Consider the following 12,248-nt stretch of genomic DNA (forward strand, 5'->3'; position numbering starts at 1 on the left):
TACTTAATATTTACGGCTAACCCCCGGTTAGCCGTAAATATTATTTCATAAATGGGCCCCTATCTCCTACTTGAATTCTGCGCGGGATATGAGCAGCGGCAGGCTGACCGCACATCAACGTTCGTTTATCACGGATGTTCTAGTCAGTGGAGCGAAACAGGTCACATTTCACGACAGATCTTTTCTAGGCAAAGGATTGGATCTGTACAAACATTTCTTATAACTTAACCACGTGCCTGGCATGGTCGCATCAGATGCCTGCAAGTGCTCTATCTGACCTCGACGCACAGGATGCGACCAGTCAGATAGAGAGTGTTAGCAGCGGCAGGGAAGGGAAACTTCTCTCCGCTGCTGCTGTCAGAGGGAACATAAGGTCCCTCTGCCTCCCTGCATTCTCCCCTAGTCATTGCCGTGCTGCCGATCACCGCTGATCAGTCAGCACGGCAGGACCCCCCCCTCCCTCCAGCAGCTGCAGACAATGGCAGTGGCTGGGGAGTGTAAATTAACCCTCCCAAGCCCCCTCCCCCCCCCCCCCCCCCCCCCCCACCTCCTGAGTACCTAGAGGCTGTCCTGGCTTTCAATATGAAAGCCATGATGTTCCCGATCGATGTTTCAATGTTTGACAAAAAATATATGTTTTTTTACATATATTTTTTTTTTTTTACTAAAATCATTTTGGATAGGGTTAAATTCATGTTCACCTAATTCACTCATTAAAAAAAGACAATTTCGGAGTGGTTTTTGCGGGCAAAAAACGTTAGGTGGTTAAAAAACGTTCAGCAATAAACACATTGGGTTAGTACATACCTGCTTGCCTTGCATGTCATAGCCCGATCTCCTGCAATTATACAAAGGTTTCATTCTCATATCTGCACTTCACAATTAAAGGATTTATGGTTTTATTTGCCTTAATCCTTTATGACCCATTGCATGTTTCCGGTGTATCCTAGTGATGACACTGGAAGATGAATGCGGCCCTAAGTAACCCCCCCAAAAAATATGGTTTGGTCATTTAGACCCAATGTCCATCCTAATGAACAACGATTTTCTAGCGTCGCAGCTCGTACCCCAAAACATTGCGATTTGTTCAATTACTGTTGGCATAACAATTTTGCAGAAATCTGATTAAGCACGTCGTTTTACTTGTAAAGTGGGATATTCCCCTCGTGGTGATCTCTCTGAGCAAAGCCAGCTTTCAAACCCGCAGTGGCCGCGGCTGCCATCTGCCGGAAAATGTTCACCTCGCTTTCATACATGGGATTTGAATGGCAACCGTCATCTCAATACAGTCTAGCAATCATTTGATTAATAATGTCCATTTACATGGACATGGGGTCATAAAGGGTTAAGCACATTTACTAAAACACAACAGTCTGTATCTTTGCTGTTGTTTTCTGTACTTAAAATAGGACAATCTGTTTAATACATGCTGCTAATAAAAGTATGTTTAGTACAATAACGCAGTGTATAGCATGACACCCCCAAGTGAACGTCAATACCCAAACGATATTTTGCATACTGAAAAGTGCTGCAGCGGACATACAGCCCAACAGTGGGATATTGCAGTGTGAGTATTTAGTCATGCGGCTCCGACTCTATGGAACTCACTTCCCCGCACAGTGCGAGAGGCCCCAACTATAGAATCCTTCAAAAGTAGACTTGAGACTTTTCTGTTTACTCAAGCATTTCCATAATGTCCCTTTTAGTATCTTCATGCTTCTGTATTTTATGAAAATGTACTTCATTATTTTCTGTACTATATTATGCTATGTATCTGTTAAGCGCCTTCAGTCCTATTGGAGAAAGAGCGCTATATAAATAAAATTATTATTATTATTATTATTCTGCATACTGGAAAGTGCTGCAGCGGCCATACAGCCCAAACAATAGGATATTGCAGTGTGAGTAATATCCACGTCACCCAGGTAACTGCTAGTAGATAGTTGCTGGCCAACAGGACGCTCTACTGCAGGTACTCCTCCTACGGAAAGCACTAGGTTGTGTCTTCAACTTCACCTTAATCACATATATATCCTACAGGGCCAGACTGCACCATTATGTGCTTGTTGAACATGTCCTGCCAAAGCCATGGGTATTAATATGGAGTTATGGCGTCGCCCCACTTTTGCTGCTATATCAACCTACACACTACAGCATGCCCTAATAGCATAACTGTGGCAGGACATGCTGGGATGTGTAGTTCCACAGCAGCTGGAGGGCTGCATGTTGAATACCCCTGCTCAACTGGGAAGGTTTCCCCCTAGATTTTGGAACATGATTGAGAGGATTCGCATCCATTCAGCCACAAGATTATTAGTGATGGGTGACCAGGTCTGGAGTGCGGTCTGCTTTTGGATGGGGCTTTAGACAGGGCTCCAAAGAGTGCATTTATACTGCTCTGGAACCCAATGACTCTATATAGTACTTATACAGCACTATAGCTGACGTTTAGTATTGTGCACATTGATCTGAGATTCGTGTGCGGCTATTCGTCCATGGAAAGCCAATCCACATAAATCCCAATGAACCGCTTCTGTGGTTAGTGACCGCTGCAACTGAGGACAGACGATGTGTAAGAGCTACACACCCAACACTTGCTGATCTCGCTATGAGCAGTTATTGGCCTAGACCTTACCACTCCACAATAACCGTGCTTACAGATATCCTCATACAGCTACCCTTTTATCTACATATGGTGCAACACTTCTGACGTAATTCCAATGCTGTGCACTCTTTCCTCACTCAATTGTGTGTCTTTGGTCCCTTACAGTGTACTTAAGATTAGTGCTTTGGCACGGCTAAGTCACAAAGTCCAGGGAGCGCTAAATGGGGCTATTTGGCATGATCTGAGGACACATTTACTAACAAATGATATTTGACTTTTTTATTTTATTTATTTTTTAAAGGATTTCAAAAGTGACCTGTTGGTAAATCGGGTATGGGTCGTTGGATCGACACAACTTAGGTGGACAGTCATTAGGTCGACCACTAATGGTCAACAGGGTCATTAGGTCGTCATGTACTAGGTTGACAGGTCAAAAGGTCGACATCAGTTTTTTTTTGGGGGGGTTGTCGTTTTCTTCGTAAAGTGACGGGGAACCCCAATTAGTGCACCGCGTCCCCTCGCATGGCTCGCTTCGTTCCCCATGCTTGGGGAAGGATTACTAGTTAGAAAAACTCATGTTGACCTTTTCACCTGTCAACCTAGTACATGTCGACCGAATGACCCTGTCGACCAATAGTGGTCAACCTAATGACACTTGACCTAAATGACCGCATCCCGGTAAATGTGTGATTGAGACCCTGAAACACAAAATCAATCAAGATTGACTCAAATTGACTTTTAGTAAATGTACCTCCTTGTGTGCAGTTACAGGTCCACATAAGGTAATGATATAACATACCTACCTTCTCTAATCCACCACATAAGCATCATGTGTACATATAATAACATGTCACTACATCCACACTGACTCACGTGAGAGCTGAGATGAGTGTCGGGCTGCGGAGCTCTGTGCGCTGTGTCGGCTGCTGAGAACAGAGTGCGTTCTTCTCCCGAAGCCCAGCGACTGCATCACGGCCGTCCTCTCCAGGTTAAAGAGCTTGAACGCATCTTCTCTTTCTTTATGTTTCACATCTACGGCAGGAGAGATATTAATCACCTTCAAAACATTTTGACTGCGCTTCATTTTCATTTGTGAATCACAGTCCAATCAATATCGATATTGTTAAAATGTTGACGGAGACATGTTGACATTGTCAGAATTTCGGCATTGGGGTTAGTTAGGCTTTGGGACGGGAAGGTTAGGGATAGGCACTAGGGCAGACCTGGACAACCTGTGGCTCTACAGCTGTTGCGAAACTACAAGTTCCAGCATGCTTTACCAGCTGATCAGTGGGATGGTTTGCTTGGACTTGTAGTTACACAATAGCTGGAGAGCCACAGGTTGGCCAGGCCTGCACTAGGGGGAAGTTAGGGGGAGGGGCCAGGGTACGCTCCAGGATGCTGCTCCGGAACTGACAGTCACATGACTACTGGGACCAGGAAGATTCCGCCTGGAGCAGGAAAGTCAGCACTGGGCCCCAGCGATGATATACCAACATTCTATCATGTCGTCATTTCATCAGTGTCAAAAGGACGAATGATGTTGACATTATGACTGTCGACATAACACACCAACTATAACCAATTCTACCATTCAGACTAGTGACAAGAAGGCCACTTTAAGTGTTAAATATGGTTCGTTCCGCTTTAAGAAAACTTTTTTTAAGCTGCTTTTCTCTCTGTGATTCTACAGCGATAACAGATCTGCAGAGCATTTCGCCAATTCCGTTACTGCACAGAGCTCCCTCAGTGTTCCTCCGTGTCGTGCCGGGACTATACACTGAGGCTAATGCAGAAAGACAGATGGAAATTTCCTGCCACACAAGTTTAAACAACACAAACCAGCGACGGGGCTTCAACAGATTTTCTGCATTCTAATTGTGCAAATCCAACATGATTTGTGTCTGTGCTGTGTCACTGACTTCACAAAGTTTCTACAATGCCAAACAAAATGTGAATCGAGGGCAGAAAATCTGCTTCCATTCAGGGCTCATGTGGGTTTCGTCTCGTTCCGTATATATTTATATCTAGCAAAAAACTTTTTCTTTCCAAGTGTAGCAGGAAATAGTAAGAGACATGATGGACCACTTACGCTCGCGATCGAGAATCTGCACTGAAGGAAGGTGGTGTATGACGTACGGTCGGTAGCCTACGTCCTGCTCCAGCGGGTTATGGAATAAGTCTGCATGTACAGAGAGAATACAGATTTCAGTGCAAGATGTAAGTAGAACGTAGTACGATTTCTAATTTGCAAAGGCGTCTTCTTATTGAAGGTGCACAAGTCACTTATAGGAGGCAGATATCTTGTTCAGCCTATTTACCAAGATCAAGTGACATCACTGAGGTATTAAGGATGAGGTCTATTAAGCCTTGGAGCGAGAAAGTACCAGCCAATCAGCTCCTGGCAATTACAGTTAAGAGCTGATTGAGCCGTAGCTTATCACTCTCCAAGGCTGTGCCCCTATTTAGGTTGTTACCCTATCCAAGCTGCTATATCACTTAGTAAAATATCTAAGCTGCACCCCGCTCTACCCCCTTTACCCTCCCACACACACATGCCGGACAAAGCCCTGTATCCCATACAGCAGACTTCTCCAATGTTCTTACAGCCCTGGCTGAAAGCCGGGGGAAGGGAGTGTGTGAGCATAAGCTGCAATCAAAAGATTCATTGAGCTTCCCACTCATACACCCTCTCCATATACTTGCCTACTGTCCTGCAACATTTGCAGGACTCCCGCATTGTGGGGAGTCCTCCCAGACCCCCAAGAGAACAGGACACTCCTCCCACATCTCGCCCAGTTCCTATTGGGCAGGATATGGCTTGTGATGTTGCGATCCTCTGTTGATCCCACGGTTCAAGAAGGAGGTCATGATAACTCCAACAATGGCCACCCGCGTAAAAATAGGTAAGTGCCTCTCCACTGTTTTATATAGGCCAACAATAGTCTTCTTACTGGTCTTACCAAGAAGAGACTCTCACCATTACAATCCATTCTGAATACAGCTGTGAGGCTAATCTTCCTCGCTAGACGTTCATCGTCTGCAGACCCAATATGTCAGTCCCTCCATTGGTTACCTGTATTCTACCGTATTCAATATATATACGTTATGGTAAGAACTTACCGTTGATAACTGTATTTCTCCTAAGTCCACAGGTTCCACAGGATAACAATGGGATATGATGGAGCGACAGCGGATTGGCACCAAACGATCACAAGCTTTCAGTCCTCCCAGGATGCAACGGGCCATTCCATATATCCCCGCCCACTGGCTTAGGCAAATCAGTTGTATTCCAAAGCATTTAGGCAGGAGCATCATGTAGAGCCCTAATCAGGCGAGAAGAAAACACATGCACACCCTTCCATACAAGAAGGAAGAGGTTTAGTGAGTAGAAAGAGCCTCAAATCAGGTGCGTCAGAGTGGGATCCCTGTGGAACCTGTGGACTTAGGAGAAATACCATTATCAACGGTAAGTTCCTTACCATAACGTATATTTCTCCGGCAGGGTCCACAGGATAACAATCGGATTTCCCAAAGCAATTTAGTGGTGGGGACGCTCCTGATTGGACAGGAGAACCTTTCGCCCGAATTCAGCGTCATGAGAGGCAAAAGTATCCAAGGAATAATGTCTAATGAATGTGTTAATGGAAGACCATGTGGCTGCCTTACATATCTGTTCTGCTGAAGCACCATTTTGTGCTGCCCATGAAGGACCTACCTTACGAGTAGAGTGAGCACAGACATTATCCGGAACAGGGAGATCAGCTCGAGAATATGCTTCTGAAATAGTCATTCGAAGCCATCTTGCCAGCATCTGTTTAGTAGCAGGCCATCCTCTCTTGTGAAATCCGTAGAGAATGAAGAGAGAATTTGTCTTTCTGATGGTACTGGTACGATCCACGTAGATCCTGAATGCCCGGACTACGTCCAGCGAGGCATCTCCCGCAGAAAGTCCCGATACCCGAAAAGCCGGGACTACAATTTCTTCATTAAGGTGGAATATAGACACCACCTTCGGAAGATACCCAGACCTAGTTCTGAGAACTGCTTTATCTGGATAAAAAGTCAGAAAAGGAGAACAACAAGACAGCGCTCCTAAATCTGATACTCTTCTAGCTGATGCCATAGTCAGTAGAAAGAGAACTTTAGCTGTCAACCATTTAAGATCCACTTTATTAAGTGGTTCAAATGGAGCAACTTGAAGGGCTTTCAGGACTAAATTTAAGTCCCAAGGCACTGTAGGAGGAACAAAGGGAGGTTGAATGCGCAGCATTCCCTGGAAGAAAGTACGCACATCCTGTAAATTGGCAATTTTCTTTTGGAACCATACAGTCAATGCTGATACTGAAGGAAATCTAAGACCCTAGAAATTTGGAAAGATTTCGGGTCCATATTTCTTTCACTGCACCAATGAATATAGGCCTGCCATATTCGGTGATAAATGCGAGCTGAGGAGGGTTTCCTTGCTCTGAGCATTGTTTGAATTACCCTTGTGAGAATCCTCTTGACTTCAGGATAGAGGTTTCAAGAGCCACGCCGTCAACGATAGTCAATCCAGATGCCTGTGGTAACAAGGACCCTGCATTAGAAGATCTGGACGTTGAGGGAGCAGTAGTGGAGCATCCATCGACATTCTCTGCAGATCTGTGTACCATTGCCTTCTAGGCCAAGCCGGGGCTATTAGAATCACGGAACCCTTTGCTTCTTTTATCTTCCTCACCACTCTGGGTAGCAGGATGATCGGAGGAAACAGATACGCCAGATGAAAATCCCATTTCACTGACAGGGTGTCCACAAAGATTGCTCCGGGATCCTTTGTTCTTGACCCATATACGGGTACTTTGTTGTTTAGATGGGACGCCATGAGATCTATCTCTGGCAATCCCCACTTGTCTACTAGAGTCTGAAAGACTTCCGGATGTAGAGCCCATTCGCTTGCTTGAATGGCGTGTCGACTGAGAAAGTCTGCTTCCCAGGTTAGGACTCCCGGAATGAATACTGCGGACAATGCTGGAAGATGGAGTTCTGCCCATTTTAGTATGTGACTTACCTCCTTCATTGCTGTTTGACTGCGCGTTCCTCCCTGATGGTTGAGGTACGCTACCGCCGTTACATTGTCCGAGTGGATCTGGACTGGTCTTCCTTCAAGAGTGTCCTTTGCCTGAATCAGTGCTATGTATATGGCCCGAAGTTCTAACAGATTTATTAGCAGGCAACTTTCTTCTGTGGTCCATTGTCCCTGGAACCATAATCTTCTGGACACTGCTCCCCAGCCCTGAAGACTGGCATCTGTTGTCAGGATCTCCCAATCTGATATCCAAAAGGGTCTCCCTTTGTCTAGATGGGATGTTTGTAGCCACCAGGCTAATGACTGTCTTACCTTGTGTGAAAGTACCATAGTCTGTTTCTTTAATGTCTGATGTATTCCATTCCATCTGGCCAGAATCAGACGCTGCAGAGGTCTTGAGTGGAATTGTGCATATTCCACCATGTCGAATGTTGACACAATCAAACCCATCAGTCGCATCGCTGCGTGGATTGATATTGTTTGACTGTGTAACAACTCATGAGTCCTTGACTGTACCTTGGCTATCTTGTCCCAAGGAAAAAATATTTTCTGCAGACTTGAACCCAGTACAGCCCCCAAGTGAGTCATCCGTTGTGACGGAACTAGAGACGATTTTGCCCAATTTATGAGCCATCTGTGCCTCTGCAGACATGTTATTGTCTGTTGGAGATGGTCCAGGAGCATTTCCTGTGATTGTGCTAGAATTAACAGGTCGTCGAGGTATGGAAAAATTCTTATCCCCTGCTTGCGAAGATAAGCTGCCATAACCACCATGATCTTGGTAAATACTCTGGGTGCTGTGGCTAACCCAAAAGGTAATGCCTGGAACTGAAAATGCTGCTGGAGGATAGCGAACCTGAGATAGCACTGATGGGACAGTGCTATATGAACATGTAGGTAAGCATCCTGAATATCCAGGGATACCATATAATCCCCTGGTTCCACGGCCAAAACTATGGAGCGTAACGTCTCCATGTGAAAGCTAGGTACCCAAATGTATTTGTTCAGCATTTTGAGATTGAGAATTGGCCGGAATGACCCTTCTGAACCAAAAGCAGGTTGTAGTAAAACCCCTGTCCCTGTTGTGCAGGGGGTACTGGAATGATTACTCCTGACTGAAGCAATTTCTGAACTGCTTCTTGCAAAGCCCTGGCCTTTGTCTCTACCAGAGATGGGCTGGTGCAGAAGAACCTTCGAGGAAGATGCTTCTTGAAGGGAAAAACATAACCCAGAGATACCACTTCTTGCACCCAGGCATCTGTTGTAGACTGCTGCCATATCTGTGCAAACTGAAGAAGTCGGCCCTCTACCATGGGGTCCCCCAGGAGGAGGCCCGCACCATCAAACTGATGGCTTATTCTCTGGTTTTGAGGCTGGCGTTCTGGTAGCCCATTGCTTTTTTGCCTTACCAAATTTATTATATTGGGGCTGCTTACGATCACTTTTTCCTTTTGCTTTTCCTTGTGACCCAAAGGGCCGAAAAGCGGGACCCCTACGTTTGGGGTTATATGTGGAAGGAAATTTTACCTTTTTGGAGTCTGCTTCTGACTCCAGAATATCTGTCAATTCTTTACCATACAGAATGCTTCCAGTAAAAGGCAAAGATTCCAGAACCTTCTTAGATTCTGAATCAGCTTTCCATGTACATAACCAAAGTGCTCTGCGAGCAGCTGTTGTTGAAGCTGATGCCCTGGAGGCAATAGTGCCCATATCTATTGCTGCTTCTTTCAAGAATATTGCAGCCTGTTTTATGTGAGCTATATCAGATTCTTGCTCCCTTGAAGGTGCTGAAAGACCGACTTCCAGTACCTCTATCCAGGCAGCAACTGCTTTTGCCATCCAAGCTGAAGCCATGGCTGGCCTTATGACTGCCCCAGAGAAAATATGGTTTTCAGAAAACCATCCACTCTCCTATCCGTGACATCATCCAATGACGTTGATGGCAAAGGCAATATAGATTTTCGCACTAATCGAATGACATGCGTATCTACTTTGGGAGCCATTTCCCATTTTAAACAGTCCCCAGCTGGAAAAGGATAATTGGAATCCCTTTTTTGGGGAATTCTAGATTTTTTAGTGGGTGTAGCCCAAGCCTCTTCCATGATTTCCGGTAGCGAAGCTGTAGGAATTACCCGTTCAGCTATACTGGACAAGGTCTGTGCAAACATCGCCCAAGGTGGATCTATCTGTACCTGACGTTGAACAGGGATCTGCCTTGTAATCTGCTGAAACGCAAAACAATTTGCACATAAACCATCCTGTACCAGATCCTGAGAGGATAATACAGTTTTGCAAGACAAACATGATATGAGTGTTGGTGTTAATGTGAGTGTACCCTCGTCACCTTTGCCACTCTTAGACATGATAAATAATCAGCACTTTCAGTGTACTACACAATTTGTGACTGTAATCACTTTAACCTTCTAAAGTGATATCAATCTGACCCTACCCATGCACCAGCATTGAGGACCAGAAGAAACAACTTACAAACATATATTAAAGTCAGCAATCACACTAGCAGTCAGTCACATGTTATATATTAGTCATGTGAGCACATAATCAACTACAAACACATTTTAAAGCATGTAGGAGTACATATTACTGAATTCTGTTTTATACAGATCTTAAAGTATGCAGACGCAATCCGAAGAAAACCACAGTAATGACACAGACTCATATGCAAAAGGCACTTAAATTTAACTATTCATACTGACAAAAGTAAATAGAAATTTAGTGCTGTATAACCCGTACTCAGTAGAGTGGGATACAGGGAGAATCACCTCACTTCCAAGATCGATCGATACGTTAGCGAAAGCAGAGTGGATCCAGGCGCTACTAGTGTACACTGCCGCTCCGGGAACCCTTAAGTGGACACAGACGCATTGTGCATACAGACGCACCGGTCATACAGACACCTGTACTGCGACCGGGTCTCCTCGCGGTAGCGCTTAGTGAACACAGATGCAGCCGCCTATACCGAGACCCCTTGTTGTAGCGTCTGAGACGGAAGTGAGGCAACAGTCCAAGGCGGGAGACTCGCGGCAACTGGTCATGAACTTGGGGGAGGGGCGACCAGGAGAGTGTCTAACTCCCCACCGCTGACATCAACCCTAGGGATCGCAGCCTCATAGTAATCCTGGTGCCTTATGATCCCTAAGGCCTAGCGCTGGAGCACCTGTGGTGGCGGCGCGTCAGCTACTGTTTGGTAGTCTCCTCCCAATACAGTGCGGCTGTGTCCGTATTCCCCGACTACGTGGAACCGATGCCTTACCTTCTCCCCGTGCTCCGGCCACAGCCTGGTAACGTCTGCTGGACCTGCTAGTATATCCGACACAGACGCTCGTCGAGACAGCACTGTACACATGGGTAAGCGTTGTTGCGACCCGGCGGAGAGTTGTTGGAGCGACTCTTTCCAATATGCGTATAAGACGCTGTTAAGAAAGATTGCTCAAAAAACATAGTAAGACTATAAAAATAAAATAAGAAAGCTTAAGGCTGCCAAGAACAGCAGCCCTCTGACCATGGTCCGGCTCCTGCCGCACCAAACAAAAAACTGATTTGCCTAAGCCAGTGGGCGGGGATATATGGACGGGCCCGTTGCATCCTGGGAGGAATGAAAGCTTGTGATCATTTGGTGCCAATCCGCTGTCGCTCCATCATATCCCATTGTTATCCTGTGGATAACCTGTGGACCCTGCCGGAGAAAAAATAAGATTTTACTCACCGGTAAATCTATTTCTCGTAGTCCGTAGTGGATGCTGGGGACTCCGTAAGGACCATGGGGAATAGACGGGCTCCGCAGGAGACTGGGCACTCTAAAGAAAGATTTAGTACTACCTGGTGTGCACTGGCTCCTCCCTCTATGCCCCTCCTCCAGACCTCAGTTAAGGAAACTGTGCCCGGAAGAGCTGACATTACAAGGAAAGGATTTTAGAATCCAGGGTAAGACTCATACCAGCCACACCAATCACACCGTATAACTTGTGATAAACTTACCCAGTTAACAGTATGAACAACAAACAAGCATCACTCAACTGATGCCACATAACATAACCCTTTAGTAAGCAATAACTATATACACGTATTGCAGAAAGTCCGCACTTGGAACGGGCGCCCAGCATCCACTACGGACTACGAGAAATAGATTTACCGGTGAGTAAAATCTTATTTCTCTGACGTCCTAGTGGATGCTGGGGACTCCGTAAGGACCATGGGGAATAGACGGCTCCGCAGGAGACTGGGCACATCTAAAGAAAGATTTAGGACTATCTGGTGTGCACTGGCTCCTCCCCCTATGACCCTCCTCCAAGCCTCAGTTAGATTTCTGTGCCCGGCTGAGCTGGATGCACACTAGGGGCTCTCCTGAGCTCCTAGAAGAAAGTATAGTTTAGGTTTTTTATTTTCAGTGAGACCTGCTGGCAACAGGCTCACTGCAACGAGGGACTAAGGGGAGAAGAAGCGAACCTACCTAAGTGGTGGTAGCTTGGGCTTCTTAGGCTACTGGACACCATTAGCTCCAGAGGGATCGAACACAGGACCCGACCTCGTCGTCCGTTCCCGGAGCCGCGCCGCCGT

The 12,248-nt window shown here is 45.9% G+C and overlaps 1 protein-coding gene across 1 annotated transcript in view; it reads right to left on the bottom strand.

Annotated features, from left to right (window-relative positions):
- LRRC72 (leucine rich repeat containing 72) overlaps window positions 1–12,248 on the bottom strand; it is a 98,077-nt gene that overhangs the window by 1,058 nt on the left and 84,771 nt on the right. Inside the window, exons 6-8 of the mRNA XM_063924414.1 lie at window positions 4,698–4,787; window positions 3,479–3,637; window positions 808–838 (exon numbers count right to left, since the gene is read on the bottom strand). Of these exons, the coding sequence (XP_063780484.1) occupies window positions 808–838; window positions 3,479–3,637; window positions 4,698–4,787 (280 nt within the window). The remainder of the gene's footprint in view (window positions 1–807; window positions 839–3,478; window positions 3,638–4,697; window positions 4,788–12,248) is intronic.

This window comes from Pseudophryne corroboree, chromosome 5, assembly GCF_028390025.1.
Source record: "Pseudophryne corroboree isolate aPseCor3 chromosome 5, aPseCor3.hap2, whole genome shotgun sequence".
Lineage (NCBI taxonomy): Eukaryota > Metazoa > Chordata > Amphibia > Anura > Myobatrachidae > Pseudophryne > Pseudophryne corroboree.